The sequence below is a fragment of the Piliocolobus tephrosceles genome, chromosome 11, assembly GCF_002776525.5.
Source record: "Piliocolobus tephrosceles isolate RC106 chromosome 11, ASM277652v3, whole genome shotgun sequence".
Classification (NCBI taxonomy): domain Eukaryota; kingdom Metazoa; phylum Chordata; class Mammalia; order Primates; family Cercopithecidae; genus Piliocolobus; species Piliocolobus tephrosceles.
This window is the reverse complement of record NC_045444.1, coordinates 114,615,608-114,632,806: the sequence shown is the minus strand read 5'-3', so window position 1 is coordinate 114,632,806 and position 17,199 is coordinate 114,615,608. Positions and strand designations below refer to the sequence as shown.

Sequence of the window (17,199 nt, the reverse complement as noted above, 5' to 3'; positions counted from 1 at the left end):
GAAGGAAGGAAGGAAGGAAGGAAGGAAGGAAGGAAGGAAGGAAGGAAATAAAGAACTCTAGGGATAAATATTTCTATAGTAACCATCTAGTGGTATTCATGTATAAATATGCACATATTCATGCAAAATTAACTTAGCAGCAGGAATGTGTACTTTCTATCTTACATTAAAATAATGTTTTTATACACATTATTTGTAGGACACACATTTTGAAAAAATTCCCCCACAGCCTTCATTAAAAATGAAAGAGAAAAGAGAAAAAGGCTAAGTCATTATGCTCACTTGCTTGATCCTTTTTCAGAATGAGGGATTATAGTTGGGGTCTTGGGAAAGCCTGAGATTGTGAAACAGCTTTTAAAGATATAAAACTAGTAAATCTGTACAGTGATCAAACCATAGGAAATAACTTGTTGTTGTCTCCTTAATGAGAGATAATATATCAATTTATGAAGCACAGATTGTTCAGTAGGTGTTATTTATATTGTTATATGCTCTCCAATAACTTTCTGTTTGGAAGTACAGCTGTTTTCTTCCATTAGGAAGTTTACCATTTGATTGCCTTTTCTACTATAATCCAGATATTTTATATAGTACCTGCTTAAGAAGAGATTTCACATTTTACTGCATATATCTGATAGACAGTGTTGCCTAAATTAAAAAAGTATTCATTGAACAATATTCAACATAATGTTTTAGAAAAAACATTATACTGGCTATTGTTGAGAAAAGATTTCAGAACTGAAAATAGGGAATTTATCTGCTGTTGATTTTTACAAATTACATTGCAAATGAAATAACAATACTAAATAGTGTTTTTGTTTTCATCTTCTTTTAATAATCAAGACTGAACTAGAGGATAGTTAAATTTGGAGCCATTCTTTCTTCTAAGAATAGGACACTTGTTTTATGATTAATAATGAATGACCTGTTTATATTTTGTTTATTGCCACTTACTAATACCTCAAAAAGTGAAACCCACACTCAGGTCTGCAACATTTTCACCAATCTGAAGACAAAAACTGTAATAAAATTTTCTCACCCATCTTTTCTTGAAAAGAAATCCTGGATAATCATTCCTGGATAATACATCACAGTTTCTTGCTACACTGTTACAAAGCCCTTTATTTGAAGAATCATGGTTAAAACAGAAATATAAAGGGTTTTCTTGAAGTTTATTTGGGAAAATAAAAGGTTGGGCCCTTTATAACATCATTACTGCCTTGGTTATTTTTATTTTACTGGTCTAGGAGATTAAGAAGGCTGGGATTTATTTTCCAGCTATGGAGTCACCTTTAAGTATTGAAACAGGACATACAATGAGAGCTTCTAAATATTTTCAAGGTTTGATAATGGTTTCCTATGACACATTTTCTAAAATCCTACAGAATAAATGATGATTTTATAGGTCTTTCAGCTACCAATGAGTTGGTGACATATTTAATTTGAATGAATGACATGACATGTCCAACCTAGGAAAGAAAGAAAAAAACATAAACTTCTTATCTAGGAGATGAAACCAGAAACATGTGCACAGCAGTAAATGAAAAATTTTGCACTGGATGCATATTTAAATTGGTAAAACAGATTTTATGCAAGCTATTGCAGTAGGAGAGAGAGCTGTCAGTGCAGAACTGAGGTTAACTCCTAATATAGCAGGGACTAGTGGGGATTTACACCCCACAGGCAGAGTGAAGCGGTGAGTGGACAGAAAATTACTAAGAGGGGATGTCAACAGTAGGGGATTCTGGCCAGGAGCTGTGGCTCACGCCTGTAATCCCAGCACTTTGGGAGGCTGAGGTGGTTGGATCACAAGGTCAGGAGTTCGAGACCAGCCTGACCAACATGGTGAAACCCTGTCTCTACTAAAAATACAAAAAAAAAAAAAATAGCCGGACGTAGTGGTGTGTGCCTGTAGGGCAGGAGAATCACTTGAACCTAAGAGGCGAAGATTGCAGTGAGCAGAGATCACGCCACTGCACTCCAGCCTGGGCGACAGAGTGAGACGCTGTCACAAACACACACACACACACACACACACACATTAGGGAATTTTTGCTAAACTGCCCTAACAGGCTGCTTAGTAGACAGGCCAAGGACTTTGTTATCAAAAGTGGGCAGATGAGGAAGTTGATCAGATATTTGGATGTGAGAATTCTTTCTAAACATCCAAGTCTAAGTCATAGCAGGATTCTTCTCTACAACTGGCTCAGAGGCCAAGGTCCAGGCTTAGCTGAGAAGATGTCTCAAAGGAGCTTGAGTAAAGTTTGGTTAAGAAAAGAGTCTTTGTCAAGACTGGATAGAAGAGGAAGATAGAAGACACTAACCCCTCACGTGATGTTTTAAACAAATCAGTTTTTGAAAAATTGACCTAAACCTCTGGGCTTCATGTAACAGGTAAATTACTTTGGATGAGGGTAAAATAAGAACATTCACTTGAGAGAATTTTCATTTTGAACTGTTTAAAATCTGTTTGAATATTTTAAAATCCTCTCAATTTTTGGTTGTCATATGTTCTTAAATTGATTTTAATGACAACAACTCAATTCCTTGCTCAAGATCTCTTCTGGTAGCTCTGAGTTTTACTTTTTTTCTGGTGTTGGGATGAAAGGATTTCATATAAAGCTCAAGAGTAGATATTCTTAATAGGATTGAGACAATCAAATGAATTATAATTACTACATTTTACCAAGAGGATTCTTTAAGGAGGGAGAAGACAAGAGCCAATCTTATCTTTAAGAAATCTGTTAAAATGGTTTAACTTTACCCTGTGTTTACTTGACATTTTAGCGAGCATAACAGCAGAATCTCTTTTCATTAGAACTATCCTGGGAAATTCTTTAAATTATCTTCTCAGATGTGGCTTATCTCACCATCTGTCAGTACTGCAGAAAATTTAGCACTAAATTCAAACGCTTGTTTGTGCCTAATCTTTTGAGGTTAATCAGGATGCCCAGAAAGATAAGAACAAACAACCTCAGTAAGAGCTTGCTGGGCATCTCCCAGTGACTGGCACTGTCCTGTGTCCTAAGCGATCCCCTGCCCTTTTAGAACATACAGCCTAAAGTGGAAAGAGACAAATATTACAAAATTATATGGCTTTTGGACAAGTGCTAAAGCAAGATATGGCTCCGAGTGCTGTTGGAATACACAAGAAGAGTGTCTCTCTCACTTCCTGAGTTGGAGTGGGGTGGGAATATGTGGGTGGGAACGAGACAGGAGTGTAAGTGTGTTTGTGTGTGCGTGGGGGTATGTGGGAGAGGAGAAGTGGCCTCCTTGGCAAGGGGAAAGGAGAAAGGAGGTGCCAGAGGTAATTTATAAGCCGAGACCCAAAGGATAGAGTAGGATTTATCAAGAAGGGAAGGTGAGGACTAGGTAGAATATCCCTAACCAAAGTAATATCATGACGATATTACACCCAGGCCTCTTTATCTATGTTTGCCCAATCTCTTTTACTCTGATCTATTTTTCTCAGTATCACAATGATGTCCCACAGGCAAATGGAATGTGAATTCAATTGAATATGTTATCTAAGCGTTTCTCAAACTCTAATGGATGTATAAATTACCTAAGTTTAATGTCAATATGCAGATTCTGATTCAGTAGTTCTGAGTTTCTGGGTGTCCAACAAGCTCCCAAGTGACACCAATGCTGCTGGTCCATGGACCAAACTTTGCAACGCAATGTATGGACAACTCAGTTTCCAGTAACTGAATACAACTCTCTCTAGGGAAATAACTGGATATTCCCTAGGCTATTTTCACTATTGATGTGACCTACTTACTCATATTGCATGAGTCACTGCAGTGGTAGCAATACGGTGGCAACATAGCATCTCATTTACTAATATATGAAATTGTTCTATAAAGAAAGCTGCTTTATAGAAATCTGGTTTAACATCACTACTTCAAATTCGGCTTCGTACCTTCTTTCTCGTCTTTATCCACATCCTCATTGAAACACACTTCACAGTTTCAGCATGAAACCAGTTTGAAAGGTCGTGCTTAATAAATATTGTCAACATTTGTCAAAATCAAAGGAAAATGTCCCAGGGAAGAATTTGCCGCCTTACCCATTAGGAGCAAGTTATAAAGCTGTCCTGTCTCTTGACAGCAATTCGTTTAATGTCGATTTCAGCTCATTTTAATACATGCATGAGTTTCATATCACTGCCATCTCTGCCTCATCCTGTGACAGCAAATGTTCTGCTTCTCTAAAGATCAAGGACAGCATCATTGTAAATACTCTAAAAATTCTCTCTCCATCCAAAAGGTATGAGAACAGACTGGGCCATGTTGTAAAGTCACCTACTGGAAATGCGCACCCACATCAGGTGCTTTAAAACATAAGCCTACCTACATTTTCTTTGATATTAGGCATCATTAAAATGATATACAATGTGTTTCAGAAGATGTATTTGCTTTAAATGTGGGTGCAGTGGAGTTGCATTACACTTGTCATCTAGTAATGCATTAATTTTTGCCCCACCATGTGACTCAACTTCCTCATTTAATACTCACAACAATGAACAAATGGCCGGGTGCGGTGGCTCAAGCCTGTAATCCCAGCACTTTGGGAGGCCGAGACGGGCGGATCACGAGGTCAGGAGTTCGAGACCATCCTGGCTAACACGGTGAAACCCTGTCTCTACTAAAAAATACAAAAAGCTAGCCGGGCGAGGTGGCTGGCGCCTGTAGTCCCAGCTACTCAGGAGGCTGAGGCAGGAGAATGGCGTAAACCCAGGAGGCGGAGCTTGCAGTGAGCTGAGATCCGGCCACTGCACTCCAGCCCGGGTGACAGAGCAAGACTCCGTCTCAAAAAAAAAAAAAAAAAAATGAGCAAATATATATGTGCATATATATAGTTAAATTTATTTATTAATGCTATACAGGCTCAGCATTAGAACAAATGGCATCAGCCTTGCAGGCAAGCAAAAAAACTCTCTAATTCCCTTCCATACCTTCGTTTTCAACTAGGATTTTACAGTCATCTTAGAGGCAGAAAAACTTTCATACCAAGATATCTGTGGGTAGACTTGTCATTACTTCCCCCTATTAGATGAGCTCAGCAGTTCTTAAACTTTTGAGTGCATAAAAAGTACTGTAGCAGGTTGCCTATCTAAAGCTATAAATAAAAGTGCTTTATGGGCAAATATGTAATTTTCAAGGCTGACCTTTTAGTTTTCTCTATTTTTACATTACCCCAAATTTGGACCTAACCATCTCTGCCTAAGTTAGATGTGATTTCCTTCCAGAGTGACCAGAGGCTGTTGAAGTGCTTTTTTGCTTTTTGTTTGTTTGTTTTGTTTTTTGTTTTTGAGACGGAGTTTTGCTCTTGTTGCCCAGGCTGGAGAGCAATGGCGTGATCTCGGCTCACCACAACCTCTGCCTCCCAGATTGAAGCGATTCTCCTGCCTCAGCCTCCTGAGTAGCTGGGATTACAGACATACACCACCATGCCCAGCTAATTTTGTATTTTTAGTAGAGACGGGTTTCTCCATGTTGGTCAGGCTGGTCTTGAACTCCCGATCTCAGGTGATCTGCCCGCCTCGGCCTCCCAAAGTGCTAGAATTACAGGTGTGAGCCTCTGCGCCCGGACTCAAAGTGATCTTTCTACAATGTTTCATATCTGGAAGGAGCAGCCTGAGGTCTGTGCCAGCCTTACTTCTCACTTTGCCCATTTCCTACTCCTGCCGTCTCTAGCCTCTAAAAATCACAGGAGATGTCTTAGCACTGGCAGTAAGTCTAGGGATGGCTTGCATGGAATGGATCTCCTAGCCCATCAAAGCTGCCTGGAGGACACAGTAGCAATAGGACACAGAGCTGTGGGACCCTATATCCTGTCTCCCTGAACTGTACACAGGGCCTTGGTTGGCTCCTAGAAGGAGTCATATAACTTGACTTAGAAGTCAAGTTTTTATAGATCAAAATTAGCTTGGTGCATGGCCTTATCTTCCACATGTAAACTATTTGGAACCTAACAGTAATAGCCATTTGGCCTTTTGGTAAAAGCCAAACTGTCCTGTGGACAAGAAAGCATTCAGAGAGATGTCCACGCTTGGGTTTGAAGTAAATGGCAGCCTAAAAAGTTATAGGCCCACGTTGTAGGAAACCTGTAAAGACAGGGGCTGAAAACTAGGTCATCTCTGACATTTTGCCAGGTGACTTCCAGAGCTGTGAGGGAACCACAGACTTTAGTCCAAACATGTCATTTATAAATGATGAGACTAAGACTCAGAAAGGCTATGTGGCAGAATAGGTAGAGATTGGCAGCCAGGAAATGTAGCTAATTTCTTTTTCTTGCTTTCTTCCTCTCTTTCTTTCCTTCTTTCTTTCTTTCCTTCCTTCCTTTCTCCCTTTCTCCCTCCCTCCTTCCCTTCCTTCCTTCTTTCCTTCCTTCCTTTCTTCCTTCTTTTTTCTCTCTCCCTCCCTCCTTCCTTCTGTCTTTCTCCCTCCCTCCTTCCTTCCTTCCTTTCTCTTCCTTCCTTTTCTCCCTCCCTCGCTCTCTTTCTTCCTTCCTTCCTTCCTTTTTATCTTCTCTCTTTCTCTTTTTCTTTTCTTCCTTCCTCCCTTCGTTCTTTCCTTCCTTCCTTCTTTTTTTATCTATCCTCAGCTAAGCAAAGATAATATGGATGTTATCCTTTCATGTACATTAGGTTCACTCTAGCCCTCAAGTGACAATTGCTCAAAAAGTAATATATAAAAAATTCTAACAAAACAGATTTTATTTTAATTACTCTGTGCAGATTTTGCCTGAATCTATGATTTGTTACACAGACAGTCAGTAGTCATTTTTTAAAATGTCATTCCATAATAATGGAAATGCCAAAAGGCTACACTAATGCCCTGTTTGACTTATGGCTAATTGAAAATTGATTAATTTAGTGCTTGAAACATGAGAGTTATAGGTTAGTTAGAAATAAATTGTTTGTTTAACTGATCTTTTATTTGGCACTTGTTTTAAGAGAAAACATCTACCTTTTGCACTGAAAATTTTATACAGAACTATCAGATCGTATTCCAAAAGTATATGTTAATGAATTGTACATTGTTCTGTGTGGACAACAACAACAAAAATTAAACATATAGACTTAAGCTATCAGTACGTTTTAAAAGTCCAAATTATTATATTTTTAGAAGAAAAATATTTAGAAATGCATGTAACATTTAGAGAGTTTTTATATTTAAATGAGGTTCAATTTTGAGTTTCTAGTCATATTATTAAAAAATTGATAATAATTTTCATTTTTATCACATCTTGAAAACATAAAAGCAATTTTTTTATTTTTTATTTATTTATTTATTTTGTTTGTTTGTTGTTTGTTTTTTGTTTTTTGAGACAGAGTCTCACTCTGTTGCCCAGGCTGGAGTACAGTGGCACCATCTTGGCTCACTGCAACCTCCACCTCCTGGGTTCAAGCTCTTCTCCTGCCTCAGCCTCCTAAGTAGCTGGGACTACAGGTGTGAGCCACCAAGCCCGGCTAATTTTTTGTATTTTAAGAGAGATGGGGGCTTCATCATGTTGCCCAGGTTGGTCTCAAACTCCTGAGCTCAGGCAATCCACCCACCTCAGCCTCCCAAAGTTCTGGGATTACAGGTGTGAGCCACCACACCCAGCATTGTTTTGTTTTGTTTTGTTTTGTTTTGCTTTGAGACAGGGTCTCACTCTGTCACTCAGGCTGGAGTGCAGTAGCATGATCTCAGCTCACAGAGACCTCCGCCACCCAGGTTCAAACGATTCTCATACCTCAGCCTCCTGAATCGCTGGGATTACAGGCACATGCCACCACACCTGGCTAATTTTTTTGTATTTTTAGTAGCAACAGGGTTTCACTATGTTGGCCAGGCAGGTCTCAAACTCCTGATCTCAAATGATCCGCCTGCCTCAGCTTCCCAAAGTGCTGGGATTACAGGCGTGAGCCACTGTGCTCAGCCAATTTTAACTATTTTAAAAATGTTAATACAACTCTGTGTGTAGTCAAGCCCATCAAGATTTGACAGAGCTGGCAAGGCGGCAGGGGATGTAGGTCTATACTTTGGAGATAGAGAATTTGAGGAGCTATCTCCAGCCACAGAGATGATAAAGAAATTACTTGCATTTTCTAAAGTTCACACTTTTTTTTTTAATGGCACTATACTGAGTCCAAATTAAAATTATATTTTACCTCCACTTTAAAAAATAAAATGAGTATTTGTTATGTGTTGGTGTTTACAGAGCTGGATTAATATGACAATTGAGAAAAATGTATTTGGGTTTTATAACCGCTTGCTTAAAAAAAGATGCTAACAAGGCTAGTAGTCAGACAGATGCAATTATGTCTCTCAAAGCACTGTGGAAGGCATTGGGTTGCAGTTTCACAGTCACAGTAGGATCATCTATAGTGGTTCCACCAATTATAAAAGTGAATGCAACAAAGAAATATCCATTTCAGCAATGGGATTTGCAGTGTTTAATGCAATCTGAAAAGATGATTTTTGATACACCACATTGTGATTTATTCTTTATTTCTAAATATAGAGATGACTCACTGGAATGTGTTTTTGTGTTTTGGGTCACAAGCAGCAACTTGGAGTCATCACGGATGTATGACATTTTGGGACCGCAGCAGGGCAGAGGCTGTGGCAGCTCAGGAGGCGGCCCGGGGAACTCCATCACTGCCTGCAAGAAGGTAACCTTGGCTTACGCCACTTTGTTCTTGACTGTTGAACTTGAACACTCATTTAATGGGAAATTTTAAGCTCTCTTCCTAAAGTAGGAACAACAATAAAAACAAACAACAAAATGATCCACAGTTAGCTTTCCCAAGTAAGCCTTGATAACATTAAAATTTTAATTTATGGAAATGATGAGAAAATTCAGGCATAGAAAATTATAAGCCTCCACTGCCATACTACCTCAACCCAAGACTTTTCTCCAGTACTCCTTCTTAAACTTGGCCATGAATGACAGTTTCTTGCATCTCCTTTCAGAAAAATGTTCATGGGTTTTGAATGAGTCAACATATTATATTAAGTTACCAAATCTGTATCTAAGAAAATTTTAGGGCTGTTTTGCTTTTGATATTTCCATAAAACAAAGGGTATGCTGGGATTCTTTTACTAAGAAAAACAGAACTGTATTTTCTAGAACATAGACTTAAGAGCTGATAAAAAAAAATTATGCTCTAAGATACTTGCAAGAACCCTTGAACAACATAAAATCATAGAATCTGACGACCTCATTTTTCCAGCCAATCAGCACTAAGGCCCCAAAACTTGAAGTAAAATGCCCACAATCCTGGTTCCCCATCTAATGCTTTTGTCACTATTTGATGCTGAATTCCAGGGTAGTATATGTTTCTTCTCATACCAATTCAGAAGCAATCACACTGAGTTATTTCATTTATTGAAAAAATATTAAATTATTAAAAAGTTATAGATGTAAATTAACACAAATTCTGTTACTAAGCATATTGTTTATGTGTATGTATTGTGTATATATGTAATATACATTATATACATGCATATATATACACATATATGTATGTGTACACACACACACACACATATATATATATATATATATACTGGGTATATATACCCAGTTAAGCAGCATTAATAATTCTCTGCTTGTGTGACTTTTGTATAAGTTTTTAGTTTTCAAATATTAGAGAAATGAACAAATATCTGTACTAAAAATATACTTATAACAGAAAGGTAGCATTAAACATAATTTTACAAAAGTATTTCCATACATTCATTCATAACCAAATGTGAAAAAATTTTCTAATTAATTAAGGATTCTTATTAGCACATGTTGTATGATCTATTATTCTTTCTCCTCTTATAAATTCCTGCAAAGGTATTGGTGCTATAAATTCCACTTTTTGATGAAGGAAACTAATGCACTGTAATTCAAAATGATTTCAAGTTATTCATAAAAGAGCTAATAGTTTGTAAATCGTTTTATAAAAGAGGTCTCCAAGCCTTAGGTATAATCTGTCACACTCTGTAACTCCAAATTATAAATGCTTCATCATAATCTGTACCTTTTACAGGGCTAAATAACTTTTAGCTTATTCTAATTTTTTAAAATACATATATGTTTACTGATACAAGGTTGCGTGGTATTTAAAAGAATTGAATCCAGACTGCCTGAATTTAACAGCCAGTTGCATCATTACTTGTGTGATCTTGAGCAAATGACTTTACTTCATGTCTCAATTTCCTCATGTGAAAAATGAAGAAAATAGTATTATCTATTTTACAAGATTGAAGCAAGGACTCAATGAATTAATAGATGTGAAATGTTTACAGCAGTCCCTGGCACACTTCATGCACTCAAAATAAAGATCTCTATCACTAATATTACTCTACAGAAGAATGTTATCAGCAAGCATACAGTCACAGAAAATAATTCCGTACAGGTATTACCATTCCTAGAGGGTTAGGGATTTACGATCTGTTATCTCAGCTACAGTTATTTCCCTGGAAAAGAGGTGGTCACATTTATTTCTTTAAAAAAAAAAAAAAAATCCCATCTAGAAGCTACTGAACTGAAAGGGCTGTTTGGGCCTCGATGTCTACTCAAAAACTTAAAACTGGTGCTGGGCGTGGTGGCTCACGCCTGTAATCCCAGCACTTTGGGAGTCCGAGGCGGGTGGATCACCTGAGGTCAGGAAATCGAGACCAGCCTCAGCAATATGGTGAAACCCCGACTCTATTAAAATACAAAAGTTAGCTGGGTGTGGTGGCAGGTGACTATAGTCCCAGCTACTCGGGAGGCTGAGACAAGAGAATTGCTTGAACCCGGGAGGCAGAGGTTGCAGTGAGCCAAGATCATGCCACTGCACTCCAGCCTGGGCTGCAGAGCAATACTCTGTCTCAAAAAAAAAATAAAAATAAAAATAAAAAATAAAGCTAATCTTTAATTCTAAATGACTTCATTAGCATATATATTTTGCATGTGTATACATATGTATAAACGTGTAATGTATACATCAATGTATACATTTACAAATAAGAATGTAAAATTTTAACGTAATCTGACTCATTTCACAATTATTTCTAGAATAACTATTGGGAAATTTAACATATTAAATTGTCTTTTTTACAGATCACAAATGACCAAATATAGGCAATTTTGTATGGCCCAACCTAAATACATTCAAAACTCTGGGGAGATATAGATCTTGGGGAGAAATACAAAGATAGATCATAAATGACCCTCATCCTTAATGAATTCACAGCATGGTTTGGGATATAATACTGGTTTCTCTTGTAAAAAGTCAAATAATAATTCATAAGTTAAACTATTATGCAAGATAACAACAGACATGCCTTGTTTTACTCTACTTCACATTATTGGACTTAGCAGGTACTGCATCTTTTACAAAATGAAGGTTTGTGTCAATCCTGCATCCAGCAAGTCCATTGGTGCCACTTTTCCAACAGAACATGCTCACTTAGTGACGCTGTGTCACATTTTGGTAATTCTCTCAGTATTTCAAACTTTTTGTTATTATATCTGTTGTAGTGATCTGTTACCAGTGGTCTTCGACGTTACTATGGTAATTGCTTTGGAAGCCATGAACTGCACCCAAATAAGATGATGAACTTAATCAATAAATGTGTGTGCTCCGACTGCTCCAAGGAAAAGCTATCTTATTAGAGGCTAATGAAGTCGGTAACTTTAAGTGATGGCCAATGCTCATTTACTATTCCAAAAATCCTAGGGCCCCTATGTATTATGCTAAATCTACTACCTGGGTTCTATAAATGGAACAACAAAGCCTAGATTACAGCACATCTGTTTACAGCATGGTTTACTGAATATTTTAAGCTCCCTGTTAAAGCCTTCTGCTCAGAAAAAAAAAAAGAAGATTCCTATCAAAATATATTACTGTTCATTGACAATGAATCTGGTCACTTGAGATCTCTGGTGGAGACATACATGGAAATTACTAATGTTTTCATGCCTGCTAACACAACGCATTCTGCAGCCCATGAATCAAGGAGTAATTTTGATTTTCAAGTGTTAATGTTTAAGAACTGCATTTAATAAGGCTGTAACTGTCATAGATAATAATTCCTTTGATGGATCTGGGCAAAGTAGATAGAAAGTTTTCTAGAAAGGATTTACCATTCTAGATGCTATTAAGAACATTTATGATTCATGGGAGAATGTCAAAATATCAACATAAACATGAGTTTGAAAGTTGATCTCAACTCTCACGAATGACTGAAGGGTTCAATACACATAGCTGAAATAACAAGAAAACTAGAATTGGAAGGAGAGCCTGAAGAATGACTGAATTGCTGCAATCTTCTGATAAATCTTGAAGGAATGAGGAATTACTTCTTATGGAAAGAAAGTAGTTTCTTGATATGGACTCTCCTCCTGGGGAAGATGCTGTGAAAGTTTTTGAAACGACAACAAAGGATTCAGAATATTACATAAACTTAATTGATAACACAGCAGCAGATTTTGAGGGGACTAACTCCAATTTTCAAAGTTCTCCTGTGGGTAAAATGCTATTGAATAGCAAGCACTGCTTGCTCCAGAGAAGTCTTTGGTGAACACAGAGTTCATCAATGTGGCAACATTCATTGTTGTCTTATTTTAAGAAAGTGCAACAGCTACTGTAAGGCAACCTTCAGTGTCCACCACCTTGATCAATTAGTAGCCATCAACGTGGAGGAGAAGAGCAAATTCTTTTTTTCACCAGCAAGAGAATTACAACTCACTGAAGGCTCAAATAATTGCTAGCATTTTTTTAGCTACAAAGTATTTTTAATTAAGCTACATACTTTTTTGGTTATAATGCTATTTCACGCTTAATAGACTATAGTATAATATAGATATAACTTTTATATGCATTGGGAAACCAAAAGTTTTGTGAGTCCCTTTATTGTGGCATTTGCTCTGTTGTGGGGGTCTTCGACTGAATCCACAATATCTCTGAGATGTGCCCGTGTAAATCAGTGGAAAACAGATTTTGTTTTCATTAAAAGCTAAGAGCCAAGATCATCCTTAGATTTGCAATAGACATCAGCAAGTTCAGCAGAAAGTACTCAGAAGGATGATCAAGATTTGAATTGAGAAAGAGAATATACACCCAAACTTGGAAAGGGCTGCTACAAATTAATGAAGAAGTCAGTACCTTTCCTGGTAATATGTTTTTTAATATTTATAGCACATTTCTTTCATTTCAAATATTCTGTCAAGCTTACATAAAAATTGCATTTAAAAGACAGTTTAGTAACTGTGTATGCCACATGTCAAACACTGCGGGGTTCTCATTGCTTACCTTCTCTTCAAAAGAGTAGTTCACCAATGTTTTCTTCTTCTTTGTATCCAGAACAAAAGCACCCAATAAAAAGTCATTTAATATTGAATGGTTTTATGCCATTATTATTTTATTATTAAATAACACTGCAAGCTAATTCTTTAAAATCTTGTTAATCACAGATTACAGAACAGAGAAAGTGAAGGTCCATGTGTTAAATGCCCATGCAATGTATGTTCTGTACAAAAAAAGGCAAAAAGGACAAGGACAGTTACATCTGAGAAGTAGCAAGGCTGTCCTGATAAATCACCACTCTTCACAGTCGATCAGCCTTCACTGAGAGTACCATGGATAATTGAAATCTATTGGTAATTCCTCAAACTCATTTCATGTAATCGTGTCATCTTTTTCCTCATCAAATCTTTTTATCAGAACTGACATATTGCTAAATTAACTGGTGGAAGAAATAAAACAAGGGTCCACAAGATAATGCATTAGTTGGATAATCAGCCTCCGAAAAAATTGCAAATTGACTGAATTTCTTTCATATGTTTCATAATAAATCTCTAAGGGTTTCAGGAATCCTACCCAGACACAATTGCTTGTGTTCCTTAAATTTCCTCTGTAGTATTAGAGAAATATGATCCCTGGAAGCTGCAGCTCTGAAAAAGCCATAGCATCAGGAATGAGACTTTGGTGTGCTTATTCGAAGGAGGAACTCTTCCATATATGTTTCTGGTAGTGAGAGATGGCCTTTCCCCAGAGCTAAGATGACCATACCATACAGTGACAATTTTCATCCATTGTCCTCGTATTTTGTTAATAGACCCCCGTTTGCTCTCATAAGTGCTTTGGTATGCAAAATAACTTATATGGTCATCCCATCTCTGGCTTCGGAATTATCTTTTCTCTCCCTCTCTCTTTTTTAAGAGCTAGGCAAGTTAGATAAATTCACACTGAGGTTTTAGTGATTGCTTAATGGAGTGGTGACAAATAAATTATGTTTGCTACTCCTATTACCCTCTCCCTTAACTGGCATTGATAATTGAGCCCGTTGAACCTGGACGCGACCTCAGAATTCTACTTATTACAAAGCTCTAAACAAACACTTTCAATCCATCCAAGTTGGAAAGTGAGCTAACCTCTATGTCACCGTAATTAATGTACACCGAGACACAGGGCCGTTTTAACGTATGCAACATGATTTCCCACAATAATGCATTTAAAATGATATAATTACAAAATACTACAAGAAAAAATGGAAAAGAGCTACTGGGTAGGAAGCCCTAGAGTTCTCCCCCTAGAATCCCTTGAATTGTATTTAACAGAAGCATTGCCTGATGCCCCCATCTCATACAACCACTCCTTCTTTTGTTGTTGTTGTTGTTGTTGTTGAGGCATATCAACACCAGGCTGGTGTGCCGTGGCGTGATCTCAGCTCACTGCAACCTCCGCTTCCTGGGTTCAAGCGTTTCTCCTGCCTCAGCCTCCCAAGTAACTGGGATTACAGGTGTACGCCATGACACCCAGCTAATTCTTTTTGTATTTTTAGTAGAGATGTGGTTTCACCATGTTGGTCTCGAACTCCTGACCTCAAACAGGCCTCCCGCCTCAGCCTCCCAAAGTGCTGGGATTACAGGCATGAGCCACCGTGCTCAGCCCAACCACTCCTCCTTATAAGACAAATACAACCACCATTGCTAAACCGAATCTTAGGGATTTTACACTAAACAAGCTAAATGATTATAAGTGTCATTATTTTATATTTGTTTAAAACTAGGTGAAAATTCTTCCTAGTCTCTTTATAATAAATAAAAAACTGTTATCTCCAGGGCAGCAGTGGGATGTTGTGTATCAAACCTGGACTTGGAATTGAGAGACCTGAATTAGATACCGGGTTTCTCTTCTTACTGTATGTGCTTAGGCCGGTGATGTAACCTGTCTGACTTAGATTCTCTAAGGTTAGTGTGATACTTACATACAAAAAGATTTGTGTACCCCCTTGGCACATAGTTGATGCTCAATGAATATTAGTTCATTCTAAATAAATAATCTTTTAGATAAGGGAAATCTTTATTTAAATGAAATTTTAAAACAGATGTAAATGTAGCATGCAATGTGTCTCCATTATACTGAGTATCTGTTAGATTTCCCTTTCCTCTGAAAGCATTATATTCAATGTCATATTTCCACAACAGCTGGCATTTTCAATCTATGCTTTACTTAGACTGAAGGTTTGCTATTTGGGATATAGTGGAACCAAGTCTCTGAATAGAATTCTTGTGAGGAAAAACTTGTTGGAGAAAAATCAACACCTGGAATATCCTTCTCTTTTCATGGCATGTTAATTAAATCTGCCTTAAACTTGGACTTATCAAAAGCGGCAGACTGAAACCACTTCAGGTTCCCAGAGGCAGAGTTTGATCTTAATATGACATCTGAACAGCTTTTTGAAGTTTCAAGAGCGTTCTTGGCCATGGTCCCCCCCACCCTTTAAACTGACTTAAATTTGCTGTCAACAGTGGCAAAGATATATCTGAAGAATGACAGAATGGGTGTCCCTGGATGTTTCCTTTTATTCCACAAAATACACTTTCATCTAAGCACATATCTTTTTGATAAGACGTAATTAACGAAAGCAATTTAATTAATGTGTTCAGGCACAGGCATACAAATCGGAAGGCTTTTTCACAGTCTGAGCCATATCTCTGGAGACATTTTTATTAGTCAGAATTTTATTGCTCTTGGACAAGATCCCCAATAATACTTCTGAGAAGCTACGAAGTACTTTCACTGTGTTTCAAAGCTAGATATTCACATGATGGAAAATAGATATAACATTCTGTATTTGTAGAAGCTGTTTCTCTGAAATAAGCAAGGACCTTACGAATAAGTAAATAAAGTTAAAGAAAAATCAGCATTATTGAGCTTATTCACATCCCTATAGAAGGAAGACACAAGAATTTCCCCCTGGAGTATAAACCACTCTAAAGTCTCAAACACTCTCTTCTGATCTAGCAGCCTGTCAGTGGTCTTCAGGCTGGTTTCTGACACCAAAGAATGGCCTAACCAATTTTTGCAAAACAGTTACATGTCCTGTTTTATCACTATCCTGCAAGAGTAATCAGAAGCATTGAAGAAACAGGGATATTTTTAAGACAAGAAATAGAGAATTATCCTACTAAAAGCGGCATTTAAAGAAAGCTAATGTGATCGTTTTCAAGAGAATTCCTCAAAACAAAGATAGCTTGCAATCTGGGCTGCCAGGAGGGGAATACTGGGTGGGGATGGGGATAGCGGACGGGAGGGGAGGTGAAACCAGTGTATGGGGTAGTGGATGGAAAGAAAAAGAAACCTGGGTGAGATACATTTGGCAGTCAAGATCAGAAGGACTCTTTGACCGGAAGGGCTGAACAGGAGAATGACTACTTAGGCTAAGATATTTATGAGTGGTGGTACATCCAAGACCACTGGGAAGAGGGCACTGGGAGACAGAGAGGAGAAGAAGCCATGAGTTTTGATTCAGCCCGGTTGCATCGAAAGAGCCAGCCACGTTTCCTCTGGAGGCAATTTCATTCACCATCTAAGGAAACTTCTGTATGCCCCGAGCCACATCAACATCAGGGTTGTACTGAGGACAGAATGCAAGTAATAAAAGCTTTGATTAAGGGCTCATTTTCTCTTCCTTCAGCAAAAGCAGGTTAAGAACGGCTTCTCTCACCTTAAAGGCAACCAGGTCCACACAGAAACCGAGAGGTGGGGCTGCCTGTGTTGCATGGAGAGCTCATCCTCTGGAAAATATCAATGTGGTGACCCTAGGTGGGAAAATTTTAAGCCGTCAGTTATGGCTTGTTTTGCAGTTTGAATACAATTCAGTTTCTTATTCTGAAGTCAGTCTGTTTGAGGACTTCTCTTCCGGACTCTGAACTCTGCCC

General features: G+C 37.8%; 1 protein-coding gene across 3 annotated transcripts in view; it reads left to right on the top strand.

Annotated features, from left to right (window-relative positions):
* The window catches only part of SPHKAP (SPHK1 interactor, AKAP domain containing), a 215,609-nt gene that overhangs the window by 41,453 nt on the left and 156,957 nt on the right, over positions 1-17,199 (top strand). For all 3 annotated transcript variants that reach the window (XM_023193891.3, XM_023193892.1, XM_023193893.1), the window contains exon 2: positions 8,560-8,665. In XM_023193891.3, coding sequence (XP_023049659.1) covers positions 8,560-8,665 — 106 coding nt within the window. The remainder of the gene's footprint in view (positions 1-8,559; positions 8,666-17,199) is intronic.